Source organism: Perca fluviatilis, chromosome 13 (genome assembly GCF_010015445.1).
Source record: "Perca fluviatilis chromosome 13, GENO_Pfluv_1.0, whole genome shotgun sequence".
Lineage (NCBI taxonomy): Eukaryota > Metazoa > Chordata > Actinopteri > Perciformes > Percidae > Perca > Perca fluviatilis.
Genome location: NC_053124.1, coordinates 21,986,803 through 22,011,208, shown reverse-complemented (window position 1 = coordinate 22,011,208; position 24,406 = coordinate 21,986,803). Strand labels below are relative to the sequence as shown.

At 39.6% G+C, this 24,406-nt stretch overlaps 1 protein-coding gene across 2 annotated transcripts; it reads right to left on the bottom strand.

The window, feature by feature from the left end:
* Positions 1-1,023: 1,023 nt before the first annotated feature.
* cers2a (ceramide synthase 2a) lies at positions 1,024-20,528 on the bottom strand. 2 transcript variants are annotated; one of them, XM_039820281.1, is made up of 12 exons: positions 20,290-20,528; positions 20,102-20,186; positions 8,592-8,765; positions 8,340-8,457; positions 7,989-8,107; positions 6,904-6,961; positions 6,439-6,489; positions 6,144-6,236; positions 5,192-5,320; positions 3,850-3,956; positions 2,969-3,122; positions 1,024-2,864 (listed from the first exon to the last, which is right to left on the bottom strand). In XM_039820281.1, the coding sequence occupies exons 3-12, from the start codon at positions 8,762-8,764 to the stop codon at positions 2,718-2,720; spliced, it is 1,149 nt and encodes a 382-aa protein (XP_039676215.1). In that variant the 5' UTR covers position 8,765; positions 20,102-20,186; positions 20,290-20,528; the 3' UTR covers positions 1,024-2,717. The 2 variants fall into 2 exon arrangements, with proteins under 2 accessions (XP_039676215.1, XP_039676214.1); XM_039820280.1 differs by having other exon boundaries at positions 20,102-20,528.
* Positions 20,529-24,406: the final 3,878 nt, after the last annotated feature.

Here is a 24,406-nt window from a genome sequence, read left to right as displayed (position 1 = left end):
CTTAGTCCCAAGAAATTAAGTAAGTAATGCAGAAGGGCTGTACACCTTTTTAACTGCAAGAAAAAATACTTTAAAGCAAAGTTACATTATGACTTATTCTGGTTTAAAGCGTTACAGTGATCAATTAGTCGATTGACATAAACATATTAGAATTTCAGTAATTTATCAAGAAAGAATGCCAGACATTCTAGTTCCAGCTTAAACCATGTAAGGAGTTTTGATTCTCGCTTTTTGGTTTTAAACTGTTGATCAGACGAAACAAGCAATTCAAGGCAGAGCATTTTTTTCACAATTTTCCTTACTAGTTTATCCTCAGTAACTGTTCATTGTACATGTGAATATGGACTGCTACAATGTAATTTAACCAATGTAATGATCCACTTTTGAATGGACTGTGTCCTCTTTGATCAGGTGTGGAAAAATATTGGGCTAATGACAATGCACTGATTATCCATTGTTTTTAAATGTATTGAGTAGCATTTTTTCTGCCTTTTCCTGTTCACAGTCTGTGATGGGAGTGCCACTTTGTGAATGAATGACATCATTCAAGAGCTGGACCTGATTGGTCCTGGTTAGTCAACCAAACTATTTAAGGCTATGGTTGAGGTGAATGTGTGAATTTACCGGATGAAGGTCTGAGACCGAAACATTGTATTTTTCTTCTAAATAAATTATTGCTTGCAAAGTGGTCAGTGTGCGGGATTTTCTCTAAACTTTCACTATTTTCTGACATTTTAAAGGCTAAACTATTATTTAATTGAAAAACAACCATCAGATAAACTGATAATGAAATCACCAAATGCAGCCCTCAAGGATTTCAAGTTGTTGACAAAGATTGCATCTCCTTTATTATTAAGTGGAATTAACACTTAAGAGGATGCAATTAACAGTCATCTTCATTACTTATTTATTTCCTCAGTTAATCAATTGGTTACTCAGGCTACTCAGCCCTTTGCATTTATTAGTTTGGTGTGAACGTCATTTCAGATTCCAATTAAAATAAGCAAACCGTAAAAGACAGAATAGTTATCCAAAATTATCTTTATCATCATCGTCCTTATGATTTTACATCTCAGCAACACATAATGCAGAATAAAACCCCTTTCTGCAGAAGCAAAGCTCGTTAGAAGGAGCTGCAGGTGATTGGTCGTCGTGAGCTGAGGCAGGAAGGTTAGAGGCAGAGCGTTGCAGTGCATGGAGTGTGGGGCACAAAGACAGCAAAAACAAAGAAAAGAGACAGGAATAACCTTTTTTTCTTTTTCAATTGACAACACTTGAAATGATAAAGGCACTTGCAGATTACAAAGTAGTACAAAATGTAAACCATACCATGGTGTTTCATTTTTACATCTGTTCTTAAGATTTCATCAAACCTATTTTTCTTTTTACAAAATAAACCAAAACACTGACGAGAACGATCTCGGGCAGATAATGAAAATAAACACGGAACAAAATTGAAATTGAAATCGTACCCTCTAAACTAAAAAGAAATCAGGTTTGAACTGAATTTGAACATTATTACTAAGCTTGTTTACAAGATATTTAGTCAATGGGGGATCTACTGAGGAAACCATAAAGTGCATCTTTGGATGGATGGGAAAAACAACACTCAATGGAAATGCTATTGACTCTTTCAGCCCATAAACAATTCATAAACAGTTACTGATTGGTTTGGGTTACACTCTAACAAATTGCCCCCAAATTTAAACCGTCAACTGGACTCAAAACAAATAAAATGTAAAGCAAAAGAAAATCTAGAAGAAAAATAACTAAAAAGTATATTAAGCATAAACAAAACAAAACATTAAAATGATGTGCATTCTGCTTCCCAAAAAGGCAAAGCATTTAAAACAAACTTCCACGCAAGGCACATTTCAACAAGTGGCAGATGCAGCACTTTCTCACACTTTTTCCAGACTGTTAAAAACATTATTTACCTCCATTCTTTTTGTTTTAAACATATTTGGAACAAATATATTTTAGAAAAACCACAGTGACAAACTGGCTGCAATAACTAACTAGCACAAATTCATTATTAACTGATACTTCAGTAAATAGACTTAAATCATGTTATGGTCCATAGAAAGACATCTTTCACTTTAGTGCTCCTCGCCATATCACCGACTTCGGTGTGGTTATTTGGAGCAAAAATCAGTCAAGTTTAAAGGCTGGTATACTTGGAAGAGTTTTAACTGACTGTGCAGGAAGGAAGTGCCCATCCTAACCACAGCATTTCTTTAAAACACTTCCAGAAAAAACAAACAAAAAAAACAAAACATAAAGCTACAAGCAGGCAGATTTGGCATGTGGCAACAGCACAAACTCTTAGCGAAAAGCAAAAGAGACCAGAGGGGAGAGAAAAAGAGGAGGTGTGTGAAACACTCTGCTGCTTAGGTACTAAGCAGATCATTGTGGTTCTTCACCGCAGTCTCGCTCTCGATTTAACTTAATGTAATCCAGAGAGATGTAAAACTATCAACTTTGGACTACCAGGGTTTCAGAAAGGAGGGTAAAGATATGTATGTATGTATATGTGTGTGTGTGTGTGTGTGTGTGTGTGTGTGTGTGTGTGTGTGTGTGTGTGTGTGTGTGTGTGTGTGTGTGTGTGTGTTGCCGCCTGTTGCGTATTTCAACATCCCAGGCTCCCATCTTTGGCTTTCAGGTGAGGAACCATCGTCACTCCTCACACAGCCTCATCTGCAGCTCTCACAGTCCATTTAGTCTTTCTTATTGTGGTTGTTGTTGAGGAAAGAGTGGCCGTTCTGCACGTAGCCGTTCTTAAACTTTTCCCTCTGCTCGCGACCGTTGTCTTCATCTTCCGACTCTGTCTCCTCTTTATCGCTCCTCTCGTCCTCGACGATGTCCTATTGGGTAAAAAAAAAAAAAAAAAGACATGACATTTGTACAGTTGCTGGTTTGAGTGAAAGTGTTATGTGTGGGGGGGGGAATTGAAAGTGGGGATTCATACATTGCCTGGAAGGAATTTGATGACCATGCGCACGATGAGCACGGCCCAGAAGATGTGCAGAGCCTGCAGCACGAGCATTAGCCCGTTGAAGAAGTAGAAGCCGAGGAAGGGTGGGTACAGGGTCAGCGGGTACACCCACGTCGTATATATGATCCTGAACAAGAGGACGAAGGCAGAACAGACAGTCCAGTCAGAGCCACCTACAGTCACCATCAAAAGCCCATTGAGAGAAGCCAGGACTGTACACAATGTGTCTGTTGTTACATTTCCATAAAATTGTTGCTCATGTTTTAAGCAAATTCATAAAATTTCTGCAAAAAAAAAAAAACAGTGCTTCTCCATCAATTACCTGTATGCCAACATATTCAAAAGACAATGCCCATTTTGCATAATTAAAATTGAGCAAAAGTAACTCATCATGTAAGTTCTATGGCACAGAGGAATAAGCGACATCAGACTTTGCCTACACAGACAACATTAATTGTTGGGATGAATCCATTGTTTTTTTGGCCTTTTCGTAGATTTATTGACAATAATAAATAATAATAATAAAAACTCTGCAACATTTTTTAACGTTTATGTGAAAAATCGGTTTCCATCAGCCTTTATCACATCTTCTATATGTTATTTCTCCTGAGCCAGGCATAAAACAACTTTTTTTCAAATTTCTGGCATTTAGTTTTTTGTAAATGCACAAATGAAAATGCCCATGAATACATAAAAGCCTTGTAAAAGAACGGCAGCTAAAACAATTCTACTGTGCTTTTACCAAATATGTGCAAAGTGTCAATGTTGCACACATTTCTTCTAAGTTCCTAATATTCAGTAAAATCAGTTACTCGTTAAAGTTACAATTAAATCTGTTGTAACATCCTTTTTACCAGAAGGGGAGGATTACGAGGCGAGTGACGATGAAAACTGCAGCAAACATGGTGAAGATGAAGTTGCAGGTTTTCCTCCAACCTGCGTAGTTGAACATTTTGGCTGACTGGAATGGGGGGGGAAAAAAAAAAAAAAAAAAAAAAAAAAAAAAAGAGAGAGAGAGAGAGAGAGATCAGAGTTACACCTTTTCATTCATTCTCCTCTAGAGGGCAGACAGTACAGTGCTCTGACCTTAAAGGGATAGACTGGATTTTTTGAAGTGGGGTTGTATGAGGTACTTATCCATAGTCGTATTATTACCTACAGTAGTTGGCGGTCGGCACGGCCCCAGTTCGAAGAAGCAGGCAGGAATACCGACACGGAAGTAAAGCAATGTACTGCTGTGGAATGGGGGAAGTAGCAAAGCGTATTTCAGCCACCAAATAAAGGCCCTGCTAAAAATATCAATATCAGTGTAAGTGTACGCTATATTTAGAATATTTTTACGACATTACCTTCTCGTCAGACAGCTCTTTCCGACGGGGAACTAAAACCGCTCTATCCATCTATGCTCTCTTCAAAGCCACTAGATTCCTTTGACAAAAACAGCTATTTTATCTCGCAGAACACAGGAGTTGCTGTTCTAATGCTGCCTTGATAGGTTAGTTTTAGTTTGTTGTGTTATTGTGTGACTTTGATAAATCAGAACTAATACTTTAAAAAGTCACTCAATAACACTAACAGACTAACCGATTGAGGCAGCGGTAGAACAGCAACTTTGTGTTCTGCAAGGTAAAACAACAGTTTTTTTAGTCAAATGAGTCTGGTGGCTTTGAAGAGAGCATATATAACGGCTTCAGCTCCGTGTCAGAAAGAGCTGTAAAATATTCAAAATATTGTGTACACTTAAACTGATTTGATTTCTTTTACTGCTTCCCCTGACCACGGCAGTACATTGCTTAGCTTCCGTGTCGGTAATCCTGCCTGCTGCTCCAAAATGGGACTGTGCTGACTGCCATCTACTGTAGTAATACACCGACTATGGATAAATACCTAATGCAACCCCACTTAAAAAAATCTGAACTATTCCTTTAACATTATCATTAAGCTAATTAGCAATGCTAAATGTTATGAAGACCAGAGGGAAGGCAGAACATTTGTTGCTTTAATGATGTAAACTGCAGTGTGATTGTAATTAATTTCACATTCCCTGTTATTGGTGTTGGAAAAAAACTAAGAATTTATGATATTTTTCTTAATTTAAAAAGCTAATTAATGTGTAAAATAAAAAACACATTAAAACCAATTTTTTTTAATCAGTGGAACACCCCTTTTTTCCACCATATTAGCACGCTGTCATACCTCCATTAAATAGTCAGAGGCATCATGCACTAACATGATCAAAGTCCCTGCCCGGATGTAGTTGACTAGCCACGAGAAACTGATGAGGGAAATGGTGGCTACATGGTGAATTATCTGCTCTTTGAAATCCTGGAGAGAAAAACAAAAGACAGAAAGAGATGGTGTAAAGACAAAATTCAACACCGTTTGGTCACTTATTGATTGAGCTGTAAAGATTGGTCACTAATCGACAGTGTGTGTTCTGATTGATTTTGGATTTACAAATGATTAACTCTCCGCACGCACATAGCAGGTTATATGGCTTTACAGCTATGAAGATAAACTAAATGTATATACAGAAGCAGAAAATAAGCAACTTAACAGAAAGTTACAAAATAAGTTCTCAAATTAGGGGCTGATTTCAACACAGACAATCCCCAGAAAAGCTGTTGTTTTGGTTCAAAAGATTAGTTTCTTGCAGTTGTGGTTATAAAACAAGAAATGGCACAAAGGTAGCAGGCTCGAAGGTCTGCCACGTTTCCCAACAACTTTTAGACCGGTGGACATAACGATCAATCTGTCTCTCCACAGTGTGACACCACACAGAGCTCTGGTCACACATTAACTCATAGGGCACCTCCTAATGCAACATCCCTGACTGGAGAGACAGTTCAGTTTGTCGCTCACTCACTCTGACTTTACCAAACAGACAAAGTGGAAGGAATGAGTGGAGTTGAAAATGATCTTTAATGGCGTTCTAAATGCTGGCAGCTCCACTCAATACAGTGCACAAAGTCAGGACATCTTAATGGGAAAATCAATATCCAAACCTCAAAATACACTACCAACACAATAGATCATTCTCATTATTTCATCATGCACTCTGTGAGTGATTTTTCCTGATGGGAGGTTTCTGTGGGGTTTTATAGTGTGCACGCGGTAATGACAAAATTTCAGGAGATGGCTCACTTACCTTACGTTTGACATCCGATGCTATGCTAAAAAGCAGCGAGACATAGAAGCCTAGCTCGATCACGTAGTACCAGTACTGTGAAGACAACAGTGGCTGGAAGAAAACCGGAAGAAAAAACGGTTAAAATAACATGCCACCAATAATTTTACCTATTAGTAAGTTAAGTAATTTGTTAAACACCATTTCTTCACTTTTCATACTTTCAGCATACCAAAATGGTGTATAAATGTGTTTAAATGTAAAAAAATAATTTAAAAAAAATATATAGATATTTCAGGTTAAAGTACTGACATACCATTTTCGGGAAGCCATCCCACATCTGCTTCATATCATAAAACCATGGTTTCTGAGGAGAGATGGATCCTCAATATTAATGAGGGTTTGAGAGTCCCACACAAATCCACAAGCACTTTCATGCACAAACACGTAACAAACACTAAACAAACACTAAACTAGTACAAAGTGGCTAACAATGTTTCTGTGACATCCAACAGTGCATCCACTATGGTTATAATGTCAAAATTAAATTTCCTACATTTCTGTACTTTTGTTAAGCATTTGTAACAGATCCTCCTTTATTTATCTGAAGAAGAAACAAGTCAGGATGACAAAAGTTAACAGTAGGTCAATAATAAATAGGTTTCCATTTATGACTAGAGTCTATTTCATGGATAGGTTTCACAAAATGACACCTGTAGTGATTTTTTGCTTACTGTGACAAACACTATGAGTGCCAACCAGATTCTGACACAGTACTCACGTCAATAAGGACTGCCAGGCCAGCAAAGAAAGCAAGAAGGTAAAAGGTAAATCTCCAACTGTAAGAGAACACACAGCAGTCTCAGAAATCAGATTGATTTAAACATCATTGCAAACAGCCCAAAGACAACATCACAATACACAAATACACAAACAATGTTCAAACAATGGCACCATGCTTTTGTGGTTAAGGGGCGAAAAATTAAAGGAAAAAACGACAAGACATGCTCCAAGTTTTTACTTCACTTAATTTACTTTTTACTTTATCAATTACTTCAAATCACAACAAGGAATTGATAAACGGACCAACATAAAAAAAAAATAAAAAAAAATCACATATCACAGACAAAATAAAAACTCCAATCACTAGCACCCTCGTCACTGGAGTTTAAAATTCAATAAACTCAACACTGGAGGATAACACTGTGTCCTCATTTCGCAACAGGATTTCAAGAGTCTGCGCAGTTGTGATCGGACGATGGAGTCAGTGTACAGAATAAATACACCCTCACGGCCAATTGCGAGTCAATTACAGCGGCCAATAATGACAGTTCACCCCATTTAACTCATCAAATAAATGAACAAAAACCTCGGCGTGATCTGAACTTCCTCAAATGAGTCATTTTTACTTCTCGGATTGTTTTATTTTTTGTATTTTTTTAACAGGTTAAATTGTTTAATAAATCCCAAGAAACATGCAGAGATTAAAGCAAAGTGTGAAAAAGTATATATGATTTTGCCTTGCAGAAATATACATTTTTGCTTGCTTATGCTGTTAATTATCTCATGACAGCTGAAATCTAACTTGCGAGCCCCTGAGGGTGTCCTGACCCCCATCTGGCCAAACACTGGGGTTTGTATTAGCAGGTCGTCCTGTTTGAAATGAAAACACACTCAACTATCACAACCCTATTTCCATGTAAATTTACTGTTAGTGGTCCCATTCAATTTCCAATCTAAAATTGAATGGGGGGGGGCATCTACTATAGGATTCAAAGCAGGCTATTAAAAGAAGACTGATTAAAATTAAAGACAGAAAATGGGTTGGGGTGTATTTGATTTGTGTGGCTGAAGATGTTTAGCTACCTTGCTTCCTGAAACTTTTTGAGCTTGCTGGGTCGGTCCTGGTTTCTCCGCCGCCTGAACCACCTCTGGACCTGTCGCACTGAACAGCCCGTCTGTTTACTTAAACTCTCTATGGAGCTCTAACAACAAAAGCAGAACAAGAAAAAAAGAGTCAGTACTGTCTTTAATGTCTGGAGTTATGAAATGATGACACAGAATGATACATGATATTTCTATCATGTTGTCATTCTCATCCACTTACACCTCATCCATCTCTGAATTCTATGATTAGGCTCAAGCTGTGCTATTGCTAAAAGGACACAGAATATGTAAGAAGCAGTGCTAGTTTCCTTAAGTATGCAGGATCATTACTTGTGTGGGATGCTTTGATGTGCTGCAGAAATAGGACTCCAGGACAGGATTTGGACGAGCACGAACACGCTGCTTGTCATTGACTCCCAACAGGGAGGCGAGAGGTGTCGCTACCGTCCTGGAAAGAGGAAAACACTGCTTACAAACATCATTTGTCAGGAAGAAATATGCAAATCAGACAGGTAGAAGTATGTTAAGAAAATGACAGTCGCAAGACAAAAAAAAAAAAAGTCACCGCTGGAGATGACCCACCTCTCAAATATCTGTCTGATGACCAGGAAGCAGAGGGCGATGGGTATAGTAGCCCAGAGGTCCTGTGTTTTAGGGAAAACAAGGCCATCGTGGTCCTTCAGATCAGCCCAGCCGTGGCCTTCAGGAAACCAAATCCAGTCCGCCCATATCAGCTCACCCAAACGAGACAACATCCTAAAAGACGAAACGGAGGGAGAAAAGGATTTGTGGTTTTTTTGTATCATGTGGAAGGAAATTACGACAGGTAATAAAAAGAACATTTTGTCTGCTTGGGCAATCTCCATTCCGATTTTCAATAAGATAAATATAGCAACACACTCAGCTGTGACAATATCCTGAGAGAAAGGGGAAGGAAACAGAGAGGGCTGAGAGGAATGAGTATTGACTGGAGGTGATTAATTGCACTGGGCATCTGCGTTCAGGCGCCGTATCTGGACACTTCCACTTCGAGATGAAGAGGAATGAGGAAGGAAGAATTTTGCTATGCTGCACACAATGCAATCAGAAAACCAATGAGAATTCATTTGTAGCTCTAACCTGGACTGCAGTTTGGTTTGAAAATTTCCATATTTTTGAAAAACTATTTCTGCAGCTGGATGACATTATTTACTCAGACACAGACATGTCCAAAATCACTCCCTCGTTCATTCATCTTCTACTCCCTACATAATGAACACTCAATAGTGAGCAGTAAACAGCTGAAAGCCTTACATTAAGATTAACAGAACTTTACAGAAAAAATGTTTGTGCACCCCTTAACAACTCAGAGTTGTAATGATCAGTGTTTCCTCTATGTTGATTTTGAGGCGGCCCACCATGGCAAAATTTCTGCCACCACGGTATCTGAAATAGGGCTGGAGTTGGTTGTTGTTCGGACAGACCTGCCCCCACTGCTAAAAAGAAATCCTAAAGGAAACACTGCTGTCTTTTTACCTAATTTCATAATTTCTCATTTATTTGTAACATACTCTGTATCTGAATGAGGAAAATGAAATTGCATAACTAACACACCACGCGCTGCTAATCTCTTGAGTAGGGTTGGGCATCGAGAACCGATTCCTAATCGGAATCGTTTCAAAAATTATGATTCCATCGGAATCGTTTCTTTATTGGAATCGTTTGGAGGATTTGGTTTCAAATCTGATCATAGGTTCCAAATTTAACATGCGCAAGTTTTGGTTTCCATAGCGACCAGGCGCTTGTTGTGTTGCAGCCGTGGAGCACAGTAAGCGGTGCTCTAGTGTGGCTTTATTTTATATTGAAAAGCCCTGTCAAACTGCAACCCACCTTTGAATCAAAATAAAACGTTCCTCTTATTTGTGAAATAAGCATGTGACCCATTTCAACTCCACCCCTCAAAGAATCGGAATCGAGAATCGATAAGAACCGGAATCGAAATGAAGAATCGGGATTGGAATCAGAATCGTTAAAATCTAAACGATGCCCAACCCTACTCTTGAGCAAGAGGACTTGTGACGTTAACTACCGTTAACTGATCGTTAGTGGTTTCCAATATAACGGTCTAACGCTACACGTCGTAAAGGCATGCAGGAAAAACTCTACGTTACGCACAGAGACAGGTCTCCGTAGTGGGAGCTGAAAAATAAATAAAAAGATTTGTGCGGCAATGTGTAATGTTGCAATTGTTGTAGTTTTATAAATTGGTATCGAACCGGTATCGAAGTCACGGTATTGGTATCAGTACCGACATTTTTTGAACAAACAAACTTATTTGTATAGAACCTTTCAACTAAAAAGGCAATTCAAAGTTCTTTAGGTGTCACACTTAGGGTCAAAATTCAAGTTTGCCCAATACTTTTATGACAAAATAATACAAAATGAATGACATTCCTATCAGCCTCAGCTGTACTTTGAGTTTAGTGCTAATAAGCAATAATATAGTTCAAAGCACCGCAGTGCCAGTACAGCCTTGCTGAAATTCTTACTGCTCTGTTGTTAAAGTACAGAAACAGCAACAGGATTTGCAGTCAAATGATCCGAGATGACATTTGTGTTGCTATCATCACTGGCATCCTTAAATAGAATACTAGTCACCTGTGCAATGTAGGATCAGTTGATTTTGAGCCTTATCAGCATACTGCTGCACCTTTGTTTCTGCAGTCAAATGTCTTTCTGATGCAAATCATTTAAGGAGGGAAGTTCAGGTTGGGCCCCCCTTTTTTTGCCAGATCCCTTAATAAGGACTTTGTGTGTGGACTTTAACCCATTATAAGCTTACTATGAATGCACAGTAACTCATGCAGGCTTCCCTAGCAGAAGAGTTTCTTCCACAGGATCTCCTCACCTTGAAACAACAGCAGTGAAATATCACTGATGCTTTATTTTAAAAGGTGCTCTAAGCAATGTTGGGCGACGGCACTTCTTGTTGATGTTCGAAGTATTTTCAAACAAAACGAGGCTAGCTCGCCCCTCCGTCCTCCTCATCCCGTCCCCTCTCCCTCCCGTGCTTCCACGCACTAACCCCCCCAACCCCCACCCCCAAATCCTTCTTGTCGGTTATTGGCTGGAACGCTGGAAGACTTATGTTTCGTGGTGCAGGTTGGCACAATTTGTTTTTGTTGGTGTTTGTGGAGCCTGGGCTGTCTACAGAGACCGCGTTTTTTTTAGACTGTGTTCAGGGGACAGGCAGCTTGCGGATAGTGAGGAGAGGTTTGCTGTATGTGACAAAAAATGTTGTAGCCTAAAAAATACGTGACATCGCTTAGAGCACCTTTAAGATTAATCAGTGTGGGGATTAGGGTTGGGCATCGTTTGGATATTATCGATTCTGATTCCAATTCCAATTCTTCCTTTCGATTCCGGTTCTTATCGATTCTCGATTCCGATTCTTTGAGTGGTACGCTACGCTAACCAAAACTTGCGCATGTTGAATTTGGAACCCATGATCAGATTTGAAACCAAATCCTCCAAACGATTCCAATAAAGAGACGATTCCGTTGGAATCGTAATTTTCGAGATTCCATCGGAATCGTTTCTTTATTGAAATCGTTTGGAGGATTTGGTTTCAAATCTAATCATAGGTTGCAAATTTAATATGCGCAAGTTTTGGTTTCCGTAGCAGCCAGGCGCTTGTTGTGTTGCAGCCTTGCAGCACAGTAAGCGGAACTCTAGTGTGGCTTTATTTTACATTGAAAAAGCTGTAAAACTGCAACCCACTTATGAATCAAAATAAAACTTTCCTCTTATTTGTGAAATAAGCATCTAACCCGTTTCAACTCCACCACTCAAAGAATCGGAATCGAGAATCGATAAGAACCGGAATAGAAAGGAAGAATCGGAATTGGAATCAGAATCGTTAAAATCCAAACGATGCCCATCCCTAGTGGGGATGTCAACCCACTGCATCCTGTTTCCCCCCTCTCATGACAGCAATTTACCATAAGCTCTTATTTCTACTCTGTAAAACTGTCACTGAAATAAACCGTCTTTTATGGGTCCACCATTACGCTTAGCTGACAACAGTTCCTTTTGAGTCTTATGAATGCCTCAAACTAAGAACGGGTTCTCTGTATTTTGTGTTAAAATAATATTAATGACTGCAATTCTGTATTCAGACCTGGAGTGAATTGTGGATTTGGGTGAACACATAGTTTTTCTGTCTAAAAGGGGGAAATGGGAACCAACCTTGGGGCTGCAGAGGCTCTCCGGTGTACATCCCACTTATTATATGCAAAGTACTTATTTTTCTGTAGCGGGTCTAAAACTGAAAAGCTCACTTTCCATGCACGTGAAAAAAAATGGAAATTCCAAAAACACAAAAAAAAAAAACAAAAAAAAAAAAAATTTTTTGTTTTTAATAAATAAAAAATATTTTTTTTTTTTTTTTTTTTTTTTAAAAAAAAAAAAAATTTTTTTTTATAAAAAAAAATAAAAAAATATTTTTTTTTTTTTTTTTTTTTTTGTTTTTTTTTTTTTTTGACTGGAGGATGGAAATAAATGGAAGTGATGTCAGGACACCGGCAGCCGCTGGCAGGTGCAACTGCTGCAAGCTAAAGTAAACTTGCATTTAATTTTGTTAGCTAAGCTGTGTTGATAGATCATCCAGTATTAAGGGTAACAAACAAGTAAGACCAGTAGACTGGTGTGTACAGCTTAGCGTAGACCTTTCTGAGTTTCAAATGAGTTTTGGACTTAAAAAAATAGCAGATTCTGGACTCTATTTATGCTATTCCACTTGGACATAAAACTACATTGTGCTGCTAACTGTATTTGTGAATCTATTACAGCGGTCTGTATTAATTGGTTAGTTGCATTATCCTCAATCTGATCTCTGGCATTGCTATATAATTTATTCCAGTATCATCAATTGCCAGTCAGTGCATGCACATTTCCAACTTCATGACAGTGTTTGGAGAGACCAAAGTGCACTGTGCGACTTTGGGACCACTGGTGTTAGTGTCAAGGTAACAGGAGGGGTGTTCTTGGACAGGCACCAAAAAGAGTGACTTCACCTTCACTTAAATTTCAATGATTAACTAAAAATTCAATTCATATTTCACTCCTCAAAGCTGAGCAACATGATGTTATGTACTCAAAAGGCAGTTACTGACCTTACTGCTGTCTATCTACAGTCCACCCAGTACAGTAACTACTTCACCCTCTCTTGCATCTTCTCCCTCTGTGTGAATGGCATCCTTGCCCCTTGTGTGTATATTGTGTAGTCTGTCCTCTTCCCAGCTAAAAGTTGATCAATGTCTTCTCTGAGCCATATGCTTCAGATACATTTTTTTAATTTCTGTGTACCCTGCTTATACGACATCTATTGCAGTGTCCGTCCTAGAAAAAGGGATCCCACCTCCTGGGTTGCTCTTTATGAGTTGTCTCTCTCTCTTTTTTTTTTACCCAGTTAAAAAGGGATAATCCAGCAATTTAGCATTGCACTTCTATGAAGTTGAAGGACAAACAAAAGACATATTTAAAAAGGAGTGGTCCAATTCTGTGCAGCAAAGGCTGAGATATCTTTACTTTCATTCCCTATTATGGGTCAAGCTCCAAAAACACTTTCCATTATGCAACTCAATTAGGGCTGAACGATTAATTGCATTTGCAATAATATCGTGATATGTTAAAACGCGATTTCCTAATCACAAAGGTTGCGATTTGGTCACGTGACTCGCAAGAGCAAATCAGTCTGCACTCCGCAGAGAAAGCATCAACTTAGCACGCTAACGCCTTGAGCAGATTTCTGTCATTCAAACAACTCTGAGTTTTAGTTTAAAACTTTAAAGCCATTTTAATAAAATTAAGGGTTTTATTCGGGCTTGAGTCCATACATGCAGTTAATGGATACAGGCACGCAGAACTGAAGGCACGGTTGGCAACGATTAGCTCTGATTAGCGGTTAGCTCCAGTTAACTAGCTCCGTTATAAAGATATGGAGTGGAGGAGACAAGGGAGGGGTAACAACCAGACTCTGATAAATGACGTTCGGGGAGCTTTCACAGCAGCGTGGCTGCGTTGTGTCAATGGTTTTATTAGTACAGTTAACCCCACAACAAGAACACCAGCAGCATGCTACTACTAACGTTAGGATAGCCTCTCTTGTCTCAGTGCAACGTTGACGCTGTCATGCATGCGGCACGCAACTTCATGAGGGGAGGGAGGGGCTGAAGGAAGCTCCTCTGTGTGCGCTGTAAAAATACACCATTGTATATACTGTATATACTATATTTTTGTAATCCACGTGTACATTTGTTTTACAGTAAATAATAAATAATCTAAATACTACTAAGTGTGGTAAAGCCACATATTTGTTTTTAGATTTCTGCAATCTGCACTGATTAGTTTCTGACTTTCATATGAATGTTTACACCAGGCTTGGTATATCTACTATCAGTATACTACTGTGACTGAAGTAGTTAAATAAAAGATGTCATTCATATAAATTCATGCATCACCTAATTTCATCATCACATACAGGCCTGGCCTCCAGGAAAGAACAGTTTGTTTAATCTATCTAATCTTGTGTTGTTCATAATATACAATGATTTATTGCTTGTCTTTGTTGAATAATACAGAAGACAAAGAGCTTAAAAAATAATCGCATATTAGATTTTCTAAAATCGTTCAGTCCTAAACTCAATAGTATCTTTCATTAGACCCCTCCTGCGTCTTAAATGCACACTTCTTACTAACTCCACACCCACAGTTTTAAAAGGGGGGTTTCCTGTTAGAAGATACTATGTGTAGTTTTGAGCATGGGGTACACATTCCTGACAATAATGTATCACAATTACATTACATTGGTCTACAAGTGGTGGTAATGTGCCAAAATATGCAAATATTAACCAGAAAAATGAATTTTAGACTGGACATGGACATAAACAATGCATGTTTCAAAATGTTAAAAAAAATTACAACACACACACACACACTTTTAAAAATGTTAAATCTCAAGACACTTCACGTGTAAAGAGTGGAATACTACGGAGCCCCCCTGGTCCCACTTTGTCAAAAAAATTAATTATAACTATCTTGAGGCCTCGAGATACTATCTCGTGGCCACAAGATAATTCTTCTTCATATTTTATAGCCTATATTTATACTTTTTACATGTATATATGTACAAGTGGAGCCAGGCAGCTACAGTTTTCTTATGTTGTATATAGTGTGGTGTTTCGGGTGCTTTATTTTGTATATACTGTGGTGTTTTGGTTTGCCTGGCACAGAATGGAAGACTCCTCCCAGTGCACCTGAGGCAGATCTCATCAGGAGGCTACATTCATTTAAAATTAAACTTTGCAGTTGGTGCTTAGTGGATTGATTCTTAATTTCCCACGAAGCTGATCGCGGTTACTTGTCAGTTAAACTGTTCATCTCCAATCCTATCTATATTTGTGAGAAGTGGCGCTGTCCTGAGTTGAAATCCTACTTTACGGCTTTACCGAGTTAATAGGCGTGTGTGTCCGTGTCAGCCGCTGTCCATTTTCTAAGGTTCTGAAATGCAAACGATTTTTGACAAATTTGTTTTTTTTAAAAGGGCGTGCGCCTGTGCGCACCCACGGAGGAAAACATAAATCGGCGCCTATGATCAGGAGAGATGCTGGGGGAACACGGAACGCGCTCCAACACACCGGGATATACCGGGAGCGCATTTTGATAATGAATGGCTGAGACACAAGGAGGAAAGAGGAGGACGGAGCACAGATAGACGGGCAGGACAGCGGAGCCGGAGCCGGAGGACAGCTGTGGATGTTTGGCGGATCGGCGCGTTGGCGCCGGGAAAAGCAGAGTGGACGTTGCGTGCTGCTGACCCTCTTCCCCCCTCCCTCAAACAGAAAAGGGTAAAGACTGTAGTCCCTTTCTCTTTAGACTGGTTGAAATCAGATTTTCTATTGTTGCCCAAATCGCACTCGCACAACGCGCCGATCCTCCAAACATCCACAGCTGTCCTCCGGCCCGCTCCGCTCCGCTGTCCTGCCCGTCTATCTGTGCTCCGTCCCCAACGTTTCTTTTTCGGTTCACTATCCGGTCCTCTTTCCTTCTTGTGTCTCAGGCATTCATAATACAAAATAAAACACCCGAAACACCACACTATATACAAAATAAAACACCCGAAACACCACACTATATACAACATAAGAAAACTCTGGCTGCCTGGCTCCACTTTGTGACATATATACATGTAAAAAGTATAAATATAGGCTATAAAATATGAAGAAGAATTATCCCGTGGCCACAAGATACTATCTCGTGGCCACAAGATAGTTATCTTTAGGCCTCAAGATACTATCTCGTGGCCACAAGATAGTTATAATTCATTTTTTTGACAAAGTGGGACCAGGGGGGCTCCGTATCTCAAGACACTTCACGTGTAAAGAGTGGAATACTCCTTTCAAATGGTGGATTTTTTTCTTACATGAAACCTTGAAGGCTGACTTGTACAGACTGCAAAGTCCTTGGAGACTAATAAAATAAGACTGACTTGACTAGCTACAGGACACAAAAGAATGACTCAAAAGAATGGCATTATCTTTGATAGCAACTTCAGCTTGAACAATCATGTTTACTTGTTTGTCCAGTCTCCAAGATTAGGTCAAATGTATCCAGTAGAAACCTTGAGAATGTCATACATGCTTTCATTTCCTCTCAATTGGACTGTAACTCTCTCTACACATGTCTGAGTCAACAGAGTTTACACAAATTACAGCTTGTCAAAATGCAGCAGCCAGTCCTCACCAAAACCAAAAAATTGGAACACATTACTCCTATATTAGTTGGTCAATTTTAGAAATACTACTGATAACTTGTAAGGCCCGCTCTGGACTTGTACCTAAGTATATCTCTGATCTTCTGACAGTGTATGTGCCTGGTAGCAACCTGAGGTCCTCAGCCAAGGCTCTGCTAGCCATGCTACAATCCAGGCTGAGGACCAGGGCTGACCGGGCCTTTTCTGTTAGGGCGCCCACTCTCTTGAACAACCTCCCTGAGGAGATCAGACTGCCAAGCTCCTTATCCTCTTTTGAATCCCTTTATAAAACAGTGTGCTTTCACAGGGGCCGTGGCCTAAATTCCACTTTCTGTTAAAACCCATTTTATTTTGTATATATTGGCATTCTCTTAAAGTGGACATATTACGCTTTCCCGTATTTTCTGTCATATCTATGTGTTTTAATGTTGGATTTTCATGTTAAACATGGCCAAAACAAATAATTCAAATAATGAGGTAAAGGTATTTTAGAGAAATCCCAGTGAGCTAAAACGTTCAGATTTCCAACTGTTGTGAACGCTTCGGATTCAACAATTCTTTCTACTCTCGGCTAAGTGTTACACAACTCCAAGCCGGCCTTCTCCGGGCTTCTAAGATTGGTCTAAGATTAGGCAGGACTGGAGTGTTTTTTTTCTTTAAGTTACTGCTAACTGTGTTAACATTGTCACATGTAGCTTCATGCTAACGGCAGTAAAAGATGTCATCTTGGCTGCCAATGTTATTAAATTCTCCCCAATTCCAAGTCACATTACTCCTGAAACATTTCTGGTTATATAGTTTTTGGTTTAAAGCTATAATGCGTAGTTTCTGTCGCCCCCATGAGGAATTCTAAGTAATGACAACAAAACTGCTGGTGCGTCCACATGATACAGCCTTCTGTGACCGCGCACCGGTGTTTTTTCCTCTTAAGAAGTAAACTTTTTTGCAAAAAGTAACTCAAATACTTAAGAGACCTTAAGATTGTTTCTGTAATTTTGATGGTGGGTGAACATGCTCTAAAACAGTACTTTGCGATTTTAAGTCTTTCCCTTTGCCTGTCGTCCTGGCCATTTTCTGAGGAGGGTTGATTGGAGTTGAAAGAGGATGAGACAAGGATTACATATACGTATATATTGTCCGTAAAATAAAGTATTTATAGAATTTGCGGAAAAAAGGTCAATTGTCCCAAATACTGTGAGCTGTCGCAGTGTCCACAATACAGTGAGCCTACGTTACTCTATTAGTGTCCACTGCTAACTATAGTGGCTTCATGCTAACAGCATTAAAAGACGTCATCTTGGCTGCCAATGTTGTTAAATTCTCCCCAATTTCAGGTCGCATTACTGCTGAAACATGTCAGATTGGGTAGTGTTTGGTTCAAAACCCTCTATCTGTGATTTTTGATGGTAGAAAGTGCTAGAAAGTTTTTATGTAAGGGGTGGCAGTAGTTCAGTCTGTAGGGATTTGGGTTGAGAACCGGAGGGTATCTGGTTTAAGTCCCCATACGGTGGACTGATAGCTAAAGAGGTGCCAGTTCACCTCCTGGATCTTGCACAAGAGCCAAGATGCTCTTATGCAAGGCACCGAACCCCCACCTGCTCAGGGCGCCTGTCCATCAACATCTGCAGCCCCCTCACACTCTCTCCATTAATGCATATATAGGTACTGAGCATGTGTGTGTATTTCAGACCTGTGTGTAATGTGTATTCTAACAACCGAGTAAATTTCCCTTGCGGAATTAATAAGTATAAATATTATTATTATTATCCTGTGTTTTGACTTAAGTCAGAGTAACTAGAGGGGTCAAAGTATGACACAAGACAGGCGACCAAACGAAACGTCCTGTGCCATTGAAATAAAATAACAGATTTCTCTGGGTTTGAACATTGTTGGAAACGTTTGGGATACTGTAAGTACACAATTTAAAAGTGCTGTAGGTGGGATTGTGAAGATCCAGGATTTAGTCAACATTTTTTAACATAAACAACTTCTCAGTCCCTCCCCCTTTTCTGCTAAAGCCCAAAACTGTCTCTTAAGCACCTCCCCCCACAAGGGAGAATGAATGCGTGTGCATGAGCAGTGATTGCCACGCAGTTCGACACCCCCCCACCAGCCCTGATTGGTGTATCTAAAAGTGGGAACCCCCCCCCCGCCAGAACCAGAATTTTTATTATTATTACTATTACCTGCTGTGTTCTAGTGGAACATGCGGTCAGTTTTACAGTTAAACATTTTTTAAATTTAATTTTTTTTTTTTTTTTTTTTTTTTTTTTTTTTATAATATTTTTTTTTTTTTTTTTTTTATTTTATAAATTTATTTTTTTTTTTTTTTTTTTTTTTTTTTTTTTTTTTTTTTTTTTTTTTTTTTTTTTTTGTCTGCCATTTTAATTTCTGTCTTGTTAGGCAACTTTGTTTTGAAAAGTGCTATAAAAAATAAAGTGTATTATCATATCCTCATATATCTATATCTGAACTAATGTCAGACAGTCAGTGTCCCTCAGTCTCAAGTGAAGCTGGGGCCGTTGTATAATTGTAACTTTAGGGTTGTTATCATAATTTATAGTTGAGCAGTTTGTGTCAGTCACACAGCTCTCTACGCTGTTTGCGTAAACTCTTGCAGGGAGTGGCAGAGTGTGTATGCACGGCGCAAGCGGGGAGTCTCCCGGACATAGCGGAACAGACAGTCTGACTCCGTGAGATGGAGCTTTGAACAAGTTTCCCCAACACCTAACTAGCTAAATCACGTTGTATACTTTTTACAGAGGGTCACACTATACTTCTTATTGTCTATCGCTCGTGTAATAACAGAAACCAGACAGGGGGAACTATCCTTGGCCACATCTCCAGTTTACGTTCGAAAACTTTTTTTGCGCATTCATAATTCACTCTATAAGCGATATAAATGGCCGTATATCGGTTGGAAACAACTTCTGTACGTTAATTCCTCAGGGGCGGCAGTTGTTCTCTGTTGATTAGGCTTGAATGCTCACACGACCTTCTGTTATCGCGGTGTTGCTAAACAAACATCCCCGACATCAGGACAAGCAAAGGCCTGTTAGAGGCTGAATTCGAGAGGGCTTCAGTTGGAGCATGTCAGCAAAGTTTAATGTTAAAACTTCACATAAATCCTCCCGGCAGGATGACTCTCCAGTTTCTGTCTAAAAATAGCAGCCCAAAGTGTGTGCCTGAAGAGAAGTCCCTGATTTGAGGCTTTGAAGTAACGTTAGCCTGCTGCACAGAAGCTTTTTACAACCTTAACTGACACGTCCATCATGTAACGCTAACAGTGCAGCCAACTTACCTCTCTTCTCTTTGCTGTGTGCAGGCAGGTAACGTTAGTCCTAAAATGTCTCCTCTCCACTGCAGCTGCTGCTCGTCCTCTGTAGCTGTTGTAGCGGAGGGAATTTCATGTAGCTTTAGCCATCAAAAACACTCCCAACTTCTTGATCGTTTAATGAGCAGCAATCCGCCTTTTGTCTTATCTCTTACCTCAGCTTCGCCACATTCTCAAAAAAAAAAAAATGTGTCGCACTTTCTCCCTAAAACTCTTTTTTTGTGCTCGTGCTTTCAAGCTGGTCCGACGAGGACAAGAATGTTGAGCTTTCACTTTTCAGTCTGATCAAAGTAATCTAAGTGGGACTCTGCTTGCTGCCGTTTAGCCGGGTAGCTACGTTAGTTCAATTGGTCGGATATAGTGGATATTGTAGTACGTTAGGAGAGGACCTGGGGGACGGGCGGGAGCAGGCTATTTAAAGTGACGTAGCCTCTACTCCCTATGAAAGGTGGTTAGTGCTACAAGAGGGAGGCTAACGAGGAGAAGCATGTCCTCCAGTGGAAAGAGTAAAGTATTAAGCATTTATGTCATGTCATGCAATGTAGTATGGTGTTAATATTTTCAAATAATAGCCTACTCTTTCTTGGAAAAGTGTAATGTATGATTTTTGCTTAGGCCTATATTAGGCTCCCACTTCATGTTGCAACCTTAATTTTACCTTCAATCCATTATTGCTTATCCTTTTTAGCTCAGTGTCACTGCAGGAATAACTGTAGTCAAGTACAGGACCTGATATAATTAATGAAAATATAACAAAATAAGTGAGATTATTTGTGTCACTTCTTTGAGCTGTTCCTTATTAGACTAGTGAATGGTTTTTTTTTTACCATGGCAGTTTTAGCTGTAGTTGTATTGCCTTTTGTTAGGGCATGTTCAGACAGGAAATAGCATAGTTAGTGAGTGAATTGACTGTCCTCAGGGCCTTTTTTTAGATGGGGTTGTTGTTTTTAAATTGTTTAAGTATGTTGGATTTAAGTATGTGCCCTTTTTTTGGAAAGCTGCCCAGCCCAAATAAATGTGCATTTACCTAGATGGACTAATTAATTAATGTAGGCCGACTGCAACAAAGCAGGTTGCCATAAGAGGCGGCGGATTCATTTCAGAAGTGTGTGTGTGTGTGTGTGTGTGTGTGTGTGTGTGTGTGTGTGTGTGTGTGTGTGTGTGTGTGTGTGTGTGTGTGTGTGTGTGTGTGTGTGTGTGTGTGTGTGTGTGTGTGTGTGTGTCAGCATGTACAGCAGTACACAGAGCTGGTTGAAAATCGGCAGACTTTCTTTTAAGTCAACAGCTAACGCTAATGCTAGCCTAGCTAGCTAGTTTGGTTGGCAAAATGCTGACCAAGACATTTCTAGGCGACCAAAGTGTTCCAATTAACTTTGAAGTGAAAACTCACAGAAAGAAGGTCAAAGTTTAAGATGAACACATGGGCAACACCCAAAAAAAAGTTCACTGCTATTTTAATTCACACAGGCCCATGGATACGCATAAGCCTCTTGACAAAAATAAACATGATGTATTGAAGAAGACTTAAAACTAATAAACTAATAACTCATTCTGAAAATATTTATTGGGATAAGGGAGGAGTAGGATTATTTTCCATATAGACTTCTATAGAAAGAGTTCTTTTTGTAACTAGTGGAGTCGCCCCCTGCTGGAATTAGATAGAATGCCGGTTTTATGCATCCTTTCACATTGGCCTAACTTTTCAAGTCCGGAAGCTTTCTCCATTATTTTTACACTCTACGGTGTTGACAGCTGGTTGCCTGCATATGATGAATAGGTTGGGCATATGGGTGTTCAGTTAGTGTATTTAACAACAAACTTTATTTTGGAAAAAGCAAACCGTTTACTTTCTAACTGTGCTTGCATGAAATCTAACACGTACACACTGGAATTAGGCTACTAATTGAAAGAAAGTAATAATAAAATTAAAGCTGCAAGCAGCGTTGGACTGGCTCTCTTGGCGGGCCAAACCATGACCAATGAAAACAGAACTCTCTGTTGAGGGCAATGACACCTCACACAAGACTCTACCTTAAATGGTTCAAAAGCCATAAGAGGGGGGTGTGGCCTGGGTACATGGGCGTGGTAAAAGTATAGGGGCGGCACAGTATTGCATGTAGCCCACACATTTTAAGTTTCATGTAAATCGGATGATGTTTGTCATATAAGGCGGATTTCCTGTTGCTAGCGGGGGGCGTTATGATCAAAAGTCAATTTTGGCCTGTAGATGTCCTCAGGCCTGGACCCTTGTCAAACGTGAGAAATTTCAGGCAGATATGTAGACAATGTACACTAAAGTTACAACAACTTCTTCGTTCATCAATAAATGCTCAAAATGGCCGCCACGCCGCGCCCACACCGTTTGACGAGAAGTTTTTTTTTAATAACTTTTCATCTTTAAGGTGTTGAGATTGTACAGACCAAATTTGAAGTCCATCGGATGAAATCTCTAGGAGGAGTTCGTTAAAGTATAGCACCTTGACTTTTAGGCCTACTTCCTGTTGCCACTAGGGGGCGCTATCACTTTGAGTCAATTTCGGCCTGTAGATGTTGTCAGGGTTGAACTCTTATGAATCGTGAAAAGTTTTGAGGTTTAGGGTATTGCTACAAATGCGTAAAACGTTAGTTTGCGTTAAACGTACTGCAGAGGATACATTTTGTAAAATATTGTAGGGGGCGCTAGCGAGACATTTTTGTGCGCCTATTCCCGAAACCCTTAAAATACGTACATTTTTACCAGGCTTGATGCGACCGCCAATTTTGGTGAGTTTTTTAGTATGTTAAGCCCCTCAAAAAGGTGATTAATTTGCTGAAAGAAAGAAAGAAAGAAAGAAAGAAAGAAAGAAAGAAAGAAAGAAAGAAAGGAAGAAAGAAAGAAGGAATAATAATTCCTTCAATTTGAATAGGGCCTTCGCTGCTGTCGGCGCTCAGTCCCTAATTCCTTCAGTTTAAATAGGGCCTTCGCCGCTGTCGGTCCTAATAACTAGAATCTAAAGTTTGGCTTTGATAGCATTTATTTTGGCCAAGATATGGCAAAGTTCATGTTTTCGTAGCTAGCTACACAAATTTGTTCGTGGGTAATTTGCGCAATTCTCATCAGATAAAAATTATTTTTATAACTTTTTGTCAGGTCGATCTGGAGATGCTACGTACCAAGTTTCGTGCAAATCGGTCATATGGTGTAGGAGGAGTTAAAAAAAGTAGGTTTACGATAAATCGCGATTTTACGCGCATAAAAGTATAGGCGGAAATGGCCGTGGCCTATATCAGGGTTTCAGTTGGATCCAGGGAACTCGTGGATGTGCGATGTACGGTTTGGGAGTTATAGGGCCAAATGCGTTTTTTTCTGTTATAGCGCCACATGGTGGAAGTTTGCGCCTGATGCGTGTGCAAAGTTTTGTGAGTTTTCGTGCATTCTAACCCCCTCAAAAATGTGACGAAGGACTCAGAAAAATAATCCTTAGAAAAACAATCGGTTCCTTTGCACTTTCGTGCTCGGGTCCTAAAAATCCCAGCACCCTTGCCATACCCCATTATAAAAAAGGTGCAAGGTTAAAAAGTGGACTTTGTTGTGTGGTGATATCTGAACTGAGAGTGAAGTTTCTCATTTTAATGTATTGGGCTAATATTTCCTAACAAAAGTTATAATAGTAGATCCTCAAGCTACAGTCTTTTGCAGCTGTTCTTCTCTTAAGATTGCTGCACCGTTAACAGATTTATTTTCCTCATATGTTTGTGGCATTAATCGCCCCTCATACTCCTAGGCATGCCAAAGGAGGCCGGCGGCGTGTTTGGACGCATCGGACCAAACTCAAAAAGCTGCGGCAGACGGACTTAATGCGCACCCCAGCTGTGGTTACACTCACCATAGCCTTTTCCATCCTCTTCATGAGCTGACCTGGGTATTTATGCATGCACTGTCATCAATAAATCATGGCTGACTGGGATTGATCAATGATTTAACATGATTGTGTGCAATTGTAATGGACATTATGTAGGCTGCAGGCTTGTAATTATACTCAATGTAGGCTACCAGTGACAATTCATCCAAGCAGCAACAATTAAAACACTAAAAGATGTCTATAATTTTCTTCCTGTAATTTTTGATAAGTGTGGTCCACAGGTTCACATGCAAACAACACTGGAAGCCACATTTTCCACTTTCCTTAAATACTTCGTCAGGCCTATAGAGAGCAGCAAACTCCCCTGGATAGCTTTTATGATCAAACACCCAAACTCTGAGACAACCTTGGTCTATTCTGTCATCAATTT